This window comes from Cimex lectularius, unplaced genomic scaffold (genome assembly GCF_000648675.2).
Source record: "Cimex lectularius strain Harlan isolate CLEC.00 unplaced genomic scaffold, Clec_2.1 scaffold168, whole genome shotgun sequence".
Classification (NCBI taxonomy): Eukaryota; Metazoa; Arthropoda; class Insecta; order Hemiptera; family Cimicidae; genus Cimex; species Cimex lectularius.
The window spans coordinates 903,257-921,132 of NW_019392902.1; the positions used below are offsets into that span (position 1 = coordinate 903,257).

Consider the following 17,876-nt stretch of genomic DNA (forward strand, 5'->3'; position numbering starts at 1 on the left):
TGTATTTGATATTGAATATTCTTTAATACTTTTTAATCATCCTATGGGTTGTCGTATAAATTATAACGATAAAATAATTTATTACTGATTTATATAAGCTCGATTCTATTCTCGTAGATATATAGACAGTGTGCAGCGTACCTATCACTTTTCGCAGTCCACCTTCATTCCGGCTATTGCAAGTTATAAAAATTACCGGCAGGCCTGGAGAATCATGCATTCCGGGTGTTGACAGCACGGGGTCAGACCTCGGTCATATCCCCCAGCCGCCGAGGTTGGGTTTCGGAGGGTATCAACAGCTAGGTCGTTTCAGCCCCCAACGCAACCAGTTCCTAAATCTATTCACACTCACTATTAAATACATTCTTACTTATTAACATAAGTGGTGGAGTGGTTATTCCTTAAGTGGTGGAGTACTCTATATTTCTCCATCACATTTTACATCTATTAAATAATTATCGAAATTGATGGTCGATGGGGTCTCAATATCTCACCGTCGGCCCTCACCTCTACACATTCACGCCAATAAATTCTTTCGGCACAAGCTAGAGACACAAAACAATCCTGTTTCCTCCAAGAATCTGAACCGGGGACCCAAATCTTCGCAGCCATGCTAAAACGCAATTCTCATTCTGGTGGCATTCCTACGCGCTCTTTATATGAAGCCAAGAGAACAATAATATAAATTATATATGAAACTAATTTTATTTATCCTTGTCAAGATTAACGTAAAATTAGATTGATATGGTGCTATGTAAAAGAATAAGCCCACACAGTCAAATCCCACTGGCATATTAATGGTACATTAATTGTTTTTGCTACAGCATGAAATTTTTTACGAGAATATTTCATCTCTGAGGTTATATGAACCCTCGGAGTGCCAGTGTTTTTTAAAAAAATTTCGTTTGTGTGTCCTGTTCAAATGCAGGGCCGCTGGATTCGAACCAGGGACGTTTATCTTACAGTGATATAGTCGAACGCCTAAATGTTCCGGCAAGGGTGAATATAAAAAAATTATTAAAATATTAGGTTAATCGAGGTAGATTATTATGAAGCTAGATTCGAGAATTGACACAGGAAATCGTATTCCTACTAGTATTTTTATCATGAAAGTGTACATTCATTTTTATAATTTAATAATAAATTAATTCAATATTTCGGTTTTTAATATAGCAGACAATTTTCTATTTTTTCATTATTTGTACGTTATTTTTATCAAATAGTATGTGAAAAGTCTTTAATGCTCTTAATGAACTGTTAAATAATTTATTTTAATTTAACAACAGTTTAACAGGTTAACAACAGTGAAAGGATAAAATTAAAAAAAAAATTAATTGACTATTGAGCTAGATTACTATTGTGCTAGCTAGGAAACTCAGGAATCGAATTCCTAGTTGTATAATGTCATAAATGTATTTATACATGGTGTTATGATTTAATAATAAATTAATTCAATACTTTGGCTTTAAAAACAGAAAATAATTTTATATTTTTCTTTATATATACTTTTTTATGGAATATTAAGTTTGATATGTAAAAAAGCTTTAATACTTAAAATATTATGTCTGTACTATCATAATAAAATTAATAATATATGTTTTTAATCTGATTAAACGTTTTATGCTATTTTAATCTTTGAAATTGCAATATAAGAAAGTAATGAAAATATTTGGAAAATTGAGCTACTATTAATTTATATCGATATGGAGAGGTGGGAATAAGCTCACGAAATCAAGCCCCTACTTGTGAACTTACAATAATTTTTTTTATTATATATTTTATATAATATTTTTCTTTATTTGTACTTTTTACCTAATATTATGTACGACATCTGAAATGTCTTTATTACCATGTTAATAATGCAATGCACTTTCATACATGTGATAATAAAGTAAGTTATATTTTATATTAGTCTTCTGAAAAAGTGATTGTTATTTTAATCTTTGACAAGATTAATATAAGAATTATATTACTATGGAGATAGGTATAAGAACAAAACTCAGTAAATCAAACTCCACTCGAGTACGATAAAAGTAATTATACAATATTTTTGGAATTGTTCGGGCAGTTGGGATTGTTAATATAGGAGTTTTCTTTGCTCGATTTTTACCGAATACTATGTTTGATGTAGTAAAAATATTCTAATACTATTTAAATCATGTAATATACTGCCATAACATGAAATAAAATAAATAAAATATATATCTTGCTGAACATTTGATCTTATTTTAATTTTAGATGAGAGTATTGTATGTGAATATTTGAATAGTGGAGGCAGAGGTAGGAGAATAGGGCCGGAAAATCAAATACCCACTTGTATATTATTATAAAGCTGTTTATATTATATTTTTGTTGTGGCAATTTGGTTTTCATCATTGATAAGGAAGGTTCCTTAATTTTTCAAAGTAATAGGATTTTTTCATTATTTAAAATGAAAAATAAAAACATTTAAAAACTAGCCTGGTAAGATGAGGTGACAGACTAGAAGCAATCTGAGAATCATGTTGTAGACGTATTCACGCGTTCATCACAAAATCAAGTTGCTCGCGTACGTCGGTGGTTCCGTTTGAAGCAGCGGCTTGACACAAACTGAATTTCCAAGCTGCCCCCCACCTGGATTCGCCCTCTCCACAGAGCCCGGAGGCGGACCGTCCGCCCCGCAACATCCAGCCGAATCGAATTCAATATGTTTTGTATTTGTATTCAGACACTGTATTTAGTTGTGTCCGACTGCAACAGCTGTGCTGCCCAAGGTGCTTTTCCGCACCAATCGTCCAGTTCTGGCCGGAAGGGCCTACTTTCCCGAAACCAAAATTGCACGGTAGTGTTCTAACACCTCGTGACTTCTTTACTGCAATTTCATAAAAATATCATAAATTAATCAAAAATTTTAAATATTCTTTAAGTGAAATGCTTTGTAGGCTTTTCTATTTAATTATTACAGATAGCCGGAGACTACGTATAGGTCATACAAGAATAACGCGGTTATTCGCCGGAAAGCGACCACGTATGTGCCTGTTATGCAAGGATAGAAAGATTTAATGGATTTTAAAATCGATTCTAAATCTAACGTTTTAAACTAATAAAGGGGTTAATTAAGATGGCAGGGTTAGATCGATCAGGTTTCTTAAACTAATTAAGGTGTTAGTTACGAAGTTTATTAGGTGTAGCTTAACATATCGGAGCTGTTTCTGAATTGTTACATATTCAGGGTTTGCATCAAGACTCATTGGCACATACAAGACAAGATCTTCTAAAGGCATAAAGCCATTACCAACCCAACGACTGTCTTCTAGTTGTTGAATATCGTGATGTGAATCCACTTCTTCTTCGCTGATCAGCATATTACCTGCGATAGTTTCCATAATATCCGTCATTGTAACAATCTGTTCGACAAATCCAACGGTCGAACACCTTTTCAATTGTAGAAGGTTTGACGAATATAGACAATATTTTGGCATATCAACGGACCTGTGCGTTGGGGCGCGGCAGCGGGCACAGATTCGGGTACCTCACTGCTATAGGGATGTTTAAATGTGCGAACTATTTATGTGTTTATGAGTTGTGACTGTGTTATGTCTGTTAATTTATTGGAATGAATATAATTTATTAGTGTGAAAAGAAAGGGGTTATTTAATCCCGCCCCGAATATTCTGTGGGAGTGAATGTGACCAGACGTCTATGTTTCTATCGAGTGTTCCGTTTGAATTAATTGATTGGAATGAATATAATTTATTAGCGTGAAAGGGAGGGGTTGCTTATAACCCCGCCCCGAGGAATATCGAGTACTTTGGGTTGAGTGTGTGACGTCTGGAGAAAAAATTACGTTATTAGCCAGAGTGGTGTGGGTCTACCCTGCCGTGGTAAATATCGAGTAATCTGGGGGAGAGAATGTGACCAGACATATGTATTGTATGTTTTGTTGCTATTCTGTATTTGACAACGTGAGGTACAAACGAGTGGCTAGCAATTTAGGATGTCGACATGGTACATATTTGTAGCAGAATCAGAAACCAGATCAAAGCGCTCAAATAGTTGCAGTTTAACACAAATACCCGCGCAAGAAGAGAAAAAGAGGAAACCGACAGAGGGCCGGCGATGACCTCAGCTGTTTGTCGGCCCATAACCAATAAAATGTACAAAGAGAAAAGAAAACGTCTAAGTTGATTAGCATTGAAACGATTATAAATTTATTGCGGTGTTAGAAAAAGAACTAGGTGGATAAGTAAGAAATAAATTGGAAACAAAGAAGAAGAGCCATATGACTGAAACGCCAGGGCACAACGCGTGGCTTGAGCGTATGAAAAATCTGTGGCGGTGGTGTCGGTGGTGGCGGAGATGGATGGTGATTCCCAAGGAAGGGGAATGCGTTCGCTCCAGGCTGATGTTCCTTCCTGTATGCTGAACGATGGGTGTTCGTAAACGGGGGAGGTCGCCTTAACCTAAGTAGTTCTTTATGAACCGTACACCCCTTGTTATCGGCGGGATGTTTACCTTTACAAAGCACACGCTTGTCTGGAGTATCCCTCTTTGCTACACTTTTCAATGAAATGTGCACCCACATATGTCCTAGTATGACCGTACTGTTGACATCGTTTGCACTGAACGATTTCTTTTCTCTTATGAGGTTACTCTATTCCAATTTTAGGTCAAGGAGTGACATTACAAAACAAGAACTGTACAGAAGTTGTATAACTCAACAACCTGGTAAAAAACAAAAAAATTCATCGTAAAAATCAAATAAAACACATAGAAAAAGAGGCAATAAACATAGCGAATAACCAAATTTCATTGAATTTTTCTTTGATTTTGTACTTTTTTATCTTTTCATTTTTTTCTTTGAAACATGCTTTGCGGATGATAACCCTGCAGTTAGGCCGTTCCCAGGAAAGAACTGAAGCAGGAAAAAGTGATGATCTTGTTCATCCTGTACATCGAAGTTAAGCCATAATATACTCTAAAGGTCGATTCACACACAGTGTCGTGATAGTGTCGTGACGGCCCTTATTCTCGGCCTCTGTGATCATACAGGGCTCTCTAGTAAAACTGGTATTTCATCCGTGCGTTGTAGTGCAGTTGAGTGGCCAAAATGGCAACGTTTTCAGATGATGAACTTTTGATTATCGCACTGATTTTGGATGAAGAAGAGAAACCACAAGGGAGAACGGAAGTGGATCCATCAAGCATGAAACAAAAGGAGGACATAAGGGGAATTTCCTACACTTTACAAAGAAATAGTGGTCGATGGAGCAAAAGTTTGCTTGCTGTATAACTTAAGACTTAAACTTCTTGATACATTAAGAAATATGATATACACACTTCATAAGTGGATTCGACGAGCGAAAATCTAACACTACAAAATTTACATTTACAAGGAAGGAACGCAATGACAGATGCATTTCGTGTACTTGAAATATTCACTGATTATTTCAACTTTGTTGCTGGATCTCTCAAATACTCAACAGCCTTAAAACAATTTCTAATCGTAGTTCATAATTTATTATATCCTGTCGCTATTAATAATGTAAACACTACTGAAATATACACGTACATTATTCACCATCTGTTTTCATTTCTGCTCCTACTTTCCTCCAGAGAATATTCTTGAAATCTGAAATGTATTTCGAATTTGCATGATCGAACAAGGCAGGATTTTTCACACCAACTCCAATGACTTTTTCTTCATTCATGTTGTACGGCCGTTAAAACAGACAAATATCGTCAACAAGAAATCCGACGATCGTGGTCCGGTGGCAACGGCAGCACTGTTAGCAGAGCCACGTCGCGCGCCGGGCGAGTGTGAACAAAGCCGTTCAGTTTCCATGAAGAATATTTTCAAACCGGCCGGTGCAACAAAAAGCCGGTCAGGACACTGTCACGTCACTGATGTGTGTTAATCGACCTTTATACGAGGCGTCGGTAGCCACAACGGTTAAGGAGTTGACACGACTTTTCTTTAATATCATCCATTCAAGTAGGGTCGTGGAGTAGTCGATATTCCTCCATCATCTTCTACCACATACTGTATAATTAACTTTTTAGAACATTCTCAAACTACATATTAACGCTAATAAATACATGTAATCTTAATATACACAGAATTAAGATCAAACGAGATAGATATCAAGAAGTATATCTGTTCATTGCTGTGATTGACCACAATTCTCATGCTGGATGGTGGTACAAGCTCTCTACATGGAACCAAGGATTTACGCCCTTCAATTAAGTCGGACACATTCACTTTTTCTACAAGCCTTTCTTTTGACAAATTCGCGTTTTTGGGCACAAAATTAAGACCCCGTGTCAATACAATGGCCTTAATTCTTAATCGGGTGAGGATGAACCCTTTTATACGATTCAGATTTCCGTGTGCCATCTATCAACCATGCTTGTATGCTTACGTAGGAGCTGTACTTTTTTTAATAATTGCATTTTTAGCTGCAGGGAGCCGGATCGCGATGGTATGGCTATTCATATACATTTATGTACATTATTTATATATATATATCGNATATACATTATATTAGTGAAATAAATATATAAAAAAATAATAACAAATCTTTCTCCATTTTCAAACCACATTCTTGTGAAATTAAAAGAGGAGTTATACAGCGATAATATTGGGCCAAGACAAAAATATACAAATTTTTGCATGGAATAAATCCCTGATCCATCACCGCTGTCGATACAGGCTGCGGTTTAATACAAACTAGTTGGACTAACGGAACGTTTTGCAAGGTTGTCACATCATCCATGGCCTAATGAGTTGTGACTGATTAATCGTGCCAGGCAATAATTAAAAACAACTTAGGTTTTCCTCTATTTTTATATGTGAGTAACAGCTGCTTAAATTTATATCAACTGCTTGCAAAGTGGTTTTTCCTATCGTTGACAGATTGTCGCATCGTATTGGAAAATTTCTTATTTAGTGCCTCAGTGAAGATTAAAAAATTCAATTAACTCGATTTGTCTGTTTTTGCCACCTTCCATTTCAAATCAATTATTTTTTAATTGACCTTTTCAATCTACTACAATATTTGGATAAATTAAATTATGTTCTCGAACCTATATTTTATACCAACCTTTCTTTATTGCATATTTGTTTTGCACGATTGTTTACCATTATGTAACATTATTAGATGTTTGATTATTACTGCCTCTAAACAATGAAGATTTTAAAATATTTTTAAAAAGTAATCGAAACAAAACTAAAACGTATGTGCGAAATACATTCTAGGAGAATATTTTGGTTTTTCTGTAATACGACCACACAGCTTAAACTATTAAAGCTGTTGTTATTATTATTAATTTTTAAGGGCGTTTTAACGGCTCAGGTCATTCGACTCCGTAACTGATCATTTAAAACTTCTATCTTAAGTTAGCTATGTCCCTTCTGAGTACCATGAAAGTCTGACTCCAAACATTCACTCATAATCCAATTTATCTTATTGCCATCCAATGCTTTAATTTCTACATTTTAAAATTTAGAAGGTCAAATGTATGCGAAAAAAATTAAATTGTAAAATATAATTTAAATCTTTCATAATTTAAACATTTCCCATAAGCTTATATGGCAAATAATAATAATAATAATAATAATGGCAGCAGAGATAGACTAGCAAAACGTCTCACCATGAGCATAGGCTCATCGTTCTCCTTTTATACTTCCATTCAAATACTATAAATATACTAATGCTACTTAACAACAATAATAAATCAAAAACACTTTTTTCTCAATATCCTTTATTTTGGGGGGGAGCTATCTTTATTTATTTTAACTGCGATTATTGGAATTGTAGTTTATTACCCCGCAATACGTATTTTTCTTTTATTTAATTTTTACGCTCCGGCAGACTTAAAATTTCCTGAAAAAGGAACACGCAGATCTCACATTATTAGGAAGGCCTAAATCTCATTATAAATTCTAATAAATTTAAGAAAACTGAAAAGTGTCCTCCGAAACAAACACTGGGTACCTAGTAATTACTTTAAATCACTCCAAAGGTTGAGCCTTTGCCTAAAGGGTTGGCGACAGTCGACCAAAAGATGTTTTACAGTCAGAATGATACGTTCTCCCCTTACATTGAGGACAAGTTGGAAGGTTGTTGCCTATTAAAAGCCTACTATGGATTAGCCTGATGTGACCCATTCACAATCTAGAGAGAATCACAAGTTCTTTTCACTCAAGAACCTCAGTTGGCCATTTATGTACAACTGGCTTAATTTCTTTCGTACTATCTCTACAGACATTCCATCTTGCCGCCCATTTTTGTTTGGTATTGTTTGTAACATAAACGACTATGTCATCTGGGCGGAAAGGAAATTTCTCTCTTCTTTGTGGATTGTTTGCAGCATCTTTTGCCTGTTGATCAGCTTTTTCCTTTCCAGAAATGCCGACATGACTAGGAACCCAGCGACTACCACATGTTCGCCAAGTGCTTCGATTTCATAGAGGTATTTGTGAATTTCTAAGATGTATGTGTCAACCGAAAATTTATTTCTGGTGCCTTCGAGACCACTCTTTACATAATGGCATTACAAATTCTTTGCGATTCCATTATTATGCTCATTGATCTGATTGCACGAAGCTTTGTATGTGCTAGCCTCAGTTTAAAGAGACCAGCTGAGGTTGTACTCATCAGCAAACATCCCCCTATCGGTATAAAAAACTTTATAATTGGGACAGCCATTTAAATTGCGCAAGAATTTTGCCATGATCATCAGAGAATGTGTTTCTGTTTTGTTCAATAAGGTTCTGATCTTATATAATTCTGACAGTAGGTAGTGACCAGGGTGCCACGGTGGAATATCTAACAATTTAAAACCTTAAACCGCCCGCAACATATCCCCTCCAAATCTCAACATTTCAGTACCGCGGATTCCCAAAGATCTCGTCCTAGTTCTTAGGAACGAGTACGTATCTTGGTGAAGATTATGGAAAATTGAATAAAGGAACTATTATTCTTTTATGTTGTGTGACCAGGCGATTCCAAATTACAGTGAGCTTTTATTTTCATTTCATTAAACATGACCAGAATAGACTAGATGTTGAAATTTAGCAGTAGTTGCCATGTGCTCATTGTTGCCGAGCGCCGCATACTTGAGTCTGATTTTCAGTACAGAGTTTATAAATTCGTAAGTTATGTTATTTATAAAATGTTGTTGATTTCTTGCGTCATAAAGGAATGCTGGATAATTTGCGTTATTGTGTTAACGGACATGAATGGCTCTTCGAGTAAGTCAAATGGCAGATGGTGATGCAATAGAAAAGAATGTCGAGTAACAAGTAGGAGTTAGAAAAGGTACATGGTTAGAAGGGGGCAAATTATCATTTGATATCATTTTATTTAAATTTTAATGAGCAAACAACACATAACTACAAATTATGCAATTGCACAAATTAGTGTGCCTACGAACTNTATATATATATATCAAATTTTAAAAGACATTAAGTTCTTTTTATTTAAACTGTGTGGTCGAATAACAAAAAACCTGAATATTTTTATCGTCCAGGTAAAATTTAACTCGAATTCATTTCTCTTAAAATTTTTAAATTAGTATTTCCCGTCATTTTAATTAACGAACGTTTAACCGGCCGGAGTTTTTCAGTCTTGTTTTTTTTAAATTAACAGGTAGGCTATAATAAGTGCAATCAGGGAACTTCATTATATGTATTACTTTATAGTGAGATGGGATGGTAATTGGGAAACTACAGAAGTTAGTGCAGATTATTTCAAAAATCTCGTCGAAAGTCTGAACGACACTTATTTCCAACGTATTGTTTTTATAAAGACCTGTTGTACAATTTGCAAATGTTATCTTCATAAAATAATAAAAAAAACTTTTATGGTGCAAATGTAATATTCAAAAACCAGAAAATTAAAAGGCGTACGTAAATAATTTTCCCCACATATTTTTAATCAATACGACTAACTAATAATTTTACAATGGCTAATAACAAGAAATACACTGATGTAATTTTACTATTGGCATAATTTAACTAACTGAATCAACCTACTTAAAAGTTAACAAAGTAAAGTTATGATTTTATTTTGTATTGATAGTCTGGAATTCCTTCCCAGCAACTAATAAAGTCGTCGGTATTCGAAGACTTCTTTCTTTTCCTTTGTGACGTATCTTTGTGTTCTTTCCACTTTTGTAGTATATCAAACTGCCAAACCCCTATATCCATCACACACTGGATTAAGAATAAGTTCTTTTTTCGTATTGTATTTCAGGAACCATACCAAGTTTGGAAAATCTCCTGAGTAGATTTACTCTCCCTTCCCCGGCTGAAAGATGTCTTAATAATAGTTTTTTGGAAAAAAACGCTCATTAGTTTGTGGGGTGCTACGCGGGAATTATTCTATTGGATTTTTGGCGCAACATCTTGGATGCTTAGATAATTAAATTTAATTGTATATTAAAGATTTCTTTTTACTGCGAGTAATATTGTGATTCTGTATGTACTGTATTTTTATGAAATATAAATGGAATCTGAACCAAGAATAAAGTACAGCAATCATTAATTGTTCCATAATATTCTTTAGCCATTTAGTAATAATTAATAATAAGTTTATATTAGTACTTTTATATGTTTTCGTGTTCCAAATATCACATTATGGAGACAGTAGTTGTATTAATATCCATGCCATTTATCCAGGAGGTCCGAAGTCATCGAATGTAACATACTATATGCTACAAGTGCCTTTAAACAGTTTTGTAGGGATAAAAATGACGATAGTTTGTATAAATCATGTTTTATAAAATAGGCATTTATAAAATACCAGATGATCAGAAAAGATGTTTAAACATGTAGTTAATAATTAGCAATATTTTGAATTGTTTGTGTACAAACACGCCTTCTTTGATGTAATGTAGTTCCACGATTATAAAAACATCTACCCTCATGATTGATCGTTGCGTCACAAAAAGGTTTTTCCTTATAAGAGTAAGCAAATTTTCCCGTAAAGAAAACCCAAATTTTTTAGACCTATTTTAACGCATTACATTTTTTTTAATGTTTATTTTTAAGGATTTTTTTTGTCGTGTTGTTATTTCGTTCGCCTCTGTCTTTCGGTTTAAATATAATAGAATAATAGTACAAATTCCAAGTTCGAATATAACCCAAAAATTAAACGTACACCAAGGGGAGCGCAGAAAATAGAAGGACGTAGAAGCCAATGATAAAATAATATTACAGGTTACTGAAATGTTCACGGCGCAATCGGATACCATTCCGCATGACTGAAATGCGTTGCTGGCTCTGCGTCTTCTATCGCCGTATCTGTAATCGATGACACCGCCGTATTAACAAGTCCTCTTCTACACATGCTTCCCTTGTGTTACAAAACCACATGTCAACAATTGAAAAATGGAGAAATCTTTGGAAAATAAAGATTAAACCCTCAAACTCACAGCTTTACTTTTACACTCCGTTGTGAGATTTATCCTAGCACATGCACAATGAACCCGTTTCTCAAGCCGAAAAGATTAGCTTAGGACTTAGCAGGGAAGGACGTATATTTGATAGAAGACTTATTAGAATCCGCACAATTAAAAAACAGCCACTTAACAAGGGATTTGAAATGTTTTACTACCTACTGAACCGACAATCAAAATTACCGTTAAAATCCAAACTTCGACATATACATACTCAAACCTATATGGGCGTACGGTGCCAAGTCTATGGATCGGCCAAATATTCGAATATTAAAAGATTATAAAGTTTTCAATCAAAGATTTTACGACTAATTTTTACTGGCCCTTTTTATGTTAACAATAACACGTTTCACATAGATCTTCACTTGTCAGATGTTGTATCAACCATCAAACCCTATTACAAACGTTTCACAGTAAATTACCAGATAGACACAAATTCGATTGTGCCATGCCTCACATTTACCATGTCGACGGCAGAGAATGTCCAAAAAATATGGATAAGAGAACTTTTAAATAATTATTGACCAGAACGGGTACCAATGGACAAATCTGCTGGTTGTTTATAATGCATTTACAGTTCTAGATATAAATACATGAAGTCAAAAAAAATTATCTGAAATATTTTTCCTTTTTGCTCCTAGAGTCTATTGGCAACAACGGTCAAACATGTGTCCAAAACCTTTAGAACTAGTTATTGTGGGTCCTTTAAGGAATGAGTATATTCCGTCTTTTTATTGTAGGTTTGATTAACCCCCTTGAGGCCGGTGATCTGCCTCAATATCAAAGGAATTTTGATTTGAAATAAATTATGAACACAATTGCAGAGAGACACCTCTGTTTTGTTTCTTTTAAAACAAAAAATGTATTTCCATATGATTCAAGATACGTTATATAAAAAATGTAAAACAACCAAACATGAACTTTTGCTTACAAACTAACAATATAAGAATAATTAGATACTATGGGAATAATATGGGCCTGAGGGGCAAAATTAAAATAATCAACCTTGATAACCAAAATGGAAAATACCAAACAAAAACCCATAAATTAAAATGGGCCACACAACAGAAATAATTTAATTTATACTAATAAAAATCAAAGTGGATACAAATCTGATTTGACTGGCTTTCAGCTGGATTTTTTTCTTATTGTTTTTCTTCCAATGCCTAGGCTAGGTTGAATTATCCGTTCTCGCTTTCCTGCCTCTAGCATGGAGGGGAGAGCCTGGACATAATTTGTTGTTACATAGTATTTTTTTTAAAATGTTTCATAAATAAGGGTGATGCCACGTCCACCATCTTATTAATAAAAAAATTTTAAATACTAATCCAGCTTCTTAAAGTTTATGTTAAATTATGATAATCACTAACTCCGAAAAGCAAATTGTCTGAATTTGCATCACTAAAACAATAAATAGTTATGATGCTATTTGCATATTATTACTAAATCTATTTTAAACTATTTTTTTAATGATTTTTCTAAGAATTCAACTAAAACAATGGGTTTCTTTATACTAAAACAATATTAAAAATATGTGCTTCAAAAGAAACATTGTCGAAACGAAATTCATGAAATAAGGTTTTTCAAGTGGTTTTTTTTTGTTTCTAAATTACATAAATAACATTAAGCTTTAATTTCTAGAACTTGGTAACTCGTTAAAACGCCGATCGATAATATAAAGAAAGGAACAACGAATAATGGTTTAAAAAAACACAGCAAAAGCTTAATCTTAATTGGGCAATCAGGACCAGAGGGAAAAAGAAGAAAAAATATGTAAAATGGCAAATTGGAGCCACGAGGCTTTTGAAGGGCCGTGTTTTGCGAGGAATGGGCACAGGGTGGGATGTCGAGAAGATCTCGTCGTCAAGGGAACACTATCAGTAAGTAGGTAAGAAATGCTACCACCTAACCGAATCCCCATCCCCGGCTTGGTTTTTTTATCTACTTTCAAACCGTTTCGTATGCCAGGATACCCTCTTGAGTCCATTCTTCGGAGTGTTAAACGAAGTCTTTCCGGCTCACAACTTCATAATGCCCAAAACTGCGTTTATCTGCCAAACTTTTTGTTTGTGTGTGAACTATTTTTACTTATGCATTTCCTTTGTAGGTGATGAATTTATATATTTACATATTTTCCACTTAAAAATTATATAATACAAAGAGAAAAATATAATCCATGATGAACAGTACGACAAAACAAAAAATTGATTATAGTTGTATCTTTGTGATGTGAAGTCAGTTTACGTGCATTTTTCAACAGAAAAGTATCCAATACGTTCTATTTTATTCAGACATTTTCGGTCAAATGTAGTAGACCTTTGAATTACCTCATTAACAGGCTCTCTCTCTCTCTCTCTCTCTCTCTCTCTCTCTCTCTCTCTCTCTCTCTCTCTCTTTCTTTCTTTCTTTCTCTTTGTCTTTCTCTTTCTCTTTCTCTTTCTTTCCTTATTAAAAGTCTCTCTGTCTGTCTTATTGTTTTTTTGTTTTCTTTTGCTCCCTCTGCCTCCCTCTCCGTTATCCCATTTTTTACTCATTTAAGCCGAAATGGATCAAACAGAACTATCATTCCTCGCACATACAAAAAAAATCATTGCACTACATCGTTAATAGCGTTTGCATTCATTATTCGTCAATTTAAAAGACCGGTGAAATTGACAATGACTAGGAGTCGATCGAGGCTACTAAATTCAAATTTTTAAAATTAGTTTTTTATTGTTATAAATCCGGAAGAGCAATTTAAGAGCTTTTCTGTAGTAAAAGCTATGAAAGCTAAAAGGATCTCCTCAGAAAAAAAAGGTGTATATTAGAAAAGAAAAAACAAAATTTAAATAAAAGCTAATCTTTCTAATTTGAGAAATAACAAAAAAAATATATACAGTAATTATCAAACAATAAAAAGATAAAATAAGATTTTACTCACAATTTACACTCAGCTGAGATACAAAGTATTAATTTTTAAATTTAGGAGAGACAAGAAAATAACTGCCTGAGTTCACGTGGTTGACCCGAAAATGACGAGAGAAAATCTTTTTTTTCTGCCGAGAGGTTTCGATGAACCCGCGAAAAACTGTCCATCTTTTTGGCTCTTTCAGGCTAGCGCACCTTTCAAAAAAAAATGTGCTATAAAGCTTTATCTCTGGCACTCGGAGGATATCGACAGCGACAGTCAATGACCTAAAACTTCTAAGGAGAAGGATTGAGTCTATTGCACTGAACTAAGGAACTAGGAAGGTACAATAAGGCTATAGTGCTTGGGGAGCACAAATCCCGCTTCCTAGTATCCCTTTTTACCATACCATACTATACCATACCAAGGCCTACAAATAAGTGGAAATCATTCTACAAGATCGTGTTTGATTATGCATGATGATACACGGGCACATAAGGCAACATGTTTCCGGGTAGTATCACATTCATTCAGACCATTGTGCGGCTAGTAAGAAGTCCGGACCACAACCCAGTCGAACACGTCTGGGACCTAAAAAAAACGGTTTGATCACAGAATCAACACCTGCAGCCCTTGATAAACTAAAGGCAGCTATTTTGGAGGAGTAGAAAACATATCCCTGGATTTTCTACAAAAACCTTTTGTGAATATGCCAACGACAGTGGAAGCAGTCATAAAGGCCGAAAGGGACAATATGTGTTGTTAAACGTTATTTTAAATCAAATAAAAATAATTAATTGTTAAACAAAACAAAATTGAAAAGTAATTTTCTTTCTGAGGTCAAGGTCGATTTCCAAAATACAAAGTGGTTTATTTTTTACGTCTGAGTATTTTTTTTTAATGTAAAACCAGATTTTCTCGTAAAATACGGAAATCGCAGGGTGTTTGCGATGTTTTTGATGGGGAATTATTTGCTTTTTTTTAGGTTTAATTGTAAGTAAATATCTGAACCGAAGTTGTCTCCCGTTGACAGTTTTTCTCTCTCGCAGCACTTCCTACTTTACCCTTTTATTATCTCTCATTCATCCCTGTTATTTTTTAATTTAAAGTCCATTTTATTCATATATAAAAATTATACATCGAAAAATCCCTTTTCCCCTTAAACGATGAATTATCTGAATGTTTCTTTAAATCCGCACAACAAAGAACGAAAGTCCAAAAGAATATACAAGCAACAATGGTCTTCATTTTATACGAATAATGAAAAAAAAATTAACGCTTTCTAATTCGATTAAAAGTAAAAAAAGTATTTCATTTAAATATATCTATCTATTTAAATATATATCTAGGCTGTATCTCCGGCCTGCTTTTTCACACCATTGCGTATTTAGGAAGAAAATGAAGAACAAATCTCTCCCGTTTACTTGTACTTAACACAAAAATGTGTGGTAAAATAACGTATTTTAAAAATATAACAACAATAATACAAATTTTTTTATTTTTTACCAGGTTAGTTTTAAAGGAAACCTGACAATACACTAGTAAATTTGCACCCAGTAAAGTTAATTCATTTTTAATGTAATATTGTCATAACTCCATGGCAGAAAATTCGATATTAAAAATATTAAAAGGGGAAAAATTGGTGTATTTTTATATTAAGAAGTGATTAATTGACTTTTGGAATAGAAATTCCACATTGCACAATATTATAATATCGTGCACTATTTGCTTCTAGTTCGTAATCTGTATGCGTTGGATGTTCAAATGGCTTGTCGTTGGTTAATCCTGGACTGCCAACAACACGGTGATAGGGGGATCGTACCGAGCGAAGCCGTGAGAATTACAATCAGAACGGTTTAAATCGGGAGACATAACTGATCGTTTAAAGTGAATAAATAATTCAAGTTGCGGGTAAGTTAAAAAAATATATAGCTTTTATTTTTAGTTCGATACAACATATATAATGGGCAAATCTGCTGAATGTGGTTGAATTGCCATTTGTAGTGTGCAGGCACTCTTAGGTAATCAGTGTTACGGGTAAATATGTTTTTCGCTCATCTCACTGCCACAGTCGATATCTAACAAACTCATCGCGGGATCACGGCGGTTTCAGATGTCGGGAAAATTTACAAAAGTGTAAGGTTAGGTAAATTATAATTAACGAATTAGAGTGTGGATATAATTTTGAAAAAATGGCAAAAGGAGGGAAAACTCATAAGGTGGGGTTGAGATGGGAAGTTGATGTCCGAGGGGATCGACGGCACGATAGCTCAAGTGGTAGAACAGCGGCGTATCTAGCCGAAGATCGTGGGTTCGAATCCCGCTCGTGCCATTAACTTTTTTTCATCTCAACTAAAAACCTTAATTAATTGTCAAATAATTTAGAATGTAATTTAAGATATCGGAATTTGGCTATGCTGGGAGAGTGTCTGTTAAATGGATCGTCTGAATTTCTCTTGAACCAATGACACTATAAAAAATACTTGTTTCATATTTTTTATCTTCGTTTCAATTGTTTACATTTTTTTGGAGCAAAAGTATACAGAGTACCTCAGTCTGTCAACTTCACAATTTCAAATACGACCCTACAGATCTTGACATACCATTTTAAGGGATTTTTTTACGCTGAAAACAAATTATGACAAAAAATTTGAAAAACGCATTTCGTTTGTTTCGTTGTTTATTCCAATAATTTGCTTTTTCACCAAAATAAACATTAATTGCCTTTATTGTTGTTGTTATTATTATTCGGAAATCGTGGGATGCGGTCTGTTGTGACGTAGGTTTCAGAAAAACATTTTCTTTATCGTGCCAACGCTTCGATCTTTATTGAGATCATCTTCAGGGCCGGGGATTTACAAACATTGTTTAAATTTAACAAATACATGTAGGATGTGGAAAAAAGTGAATTTATACAATGCAAAAATAATATTTTTTATATTCAATTAAAGTATTTGTCAATCAAAGTGTTTGTTTTATGCGTAAGTGTGCCATTCTTGCGTGTCGTGTTGAGAGTGCCAGTGAGATATTGTTGTTTTATGTTTATATACGTTGGATTTTGAACGGGTGGGGAAGGAAATCGGTACAGAAAGACATTTTTGTATAAGGAATCGGCTTCTTTGAGGTGAAAAGAGCCGATGATGGGAAAAAAACTGTATGTAAAAAAATGTAAATCCCAGGCCCTGAAGATGATCTCAATGAAGATCGAAACGTTGGCTGATGACATAATAAAGAAAATGTTTTTCTGAAACCTACATCACACCAGTCCGCATCTCACGATTTCCGAATAATCATAGACTAACGGTCACTAATCACCACATGTTGTTATTGTTGTTAGTGAGTTGATTGTACGACTGCTTTATTGATAGTAGTGGTATTGTGCGTCATGCAGTCGAAATTTACTCCCAGGTATTTCCAGATCACACCAGAGTAAAATTAGAGATGTACTCCGGACTTAGTATATCAAGCCGTATCGCTCATATCTTGTCCACGGACTGGGAAGCTGGAGAAAACGTTCTTCAATGCATTCTATGGACTGATGAACCCA

At 34.4% G+C, this 17,876-nt stretch overlaps 1 protein-coding gene across 1 annotated transcript in view; it reads right to left on the minus strand.

Annotated features, from left to right (window-relative positions):
* Positions 1–2,573, minus strand: part of LOC106674224 — a 324,578-nt gene extending 322,005 nt beyond the window's left edge. Inside the window, exon 1 of the mRNA XM_014406835.2 lies at positions 2,461–2,573. Coding sequence (XP_014262321.1) covers positions 2,461–2,503 — 43 coding nt within the window. The 5' untranslated portion in view covers positions 2,504–2,573. The remainder of the gene's footprint in view (positions 1–2,460) is intronic.
* Between the last annotated feature and the right edge of the window lie 15,303 nt (positions 2,574–17,876).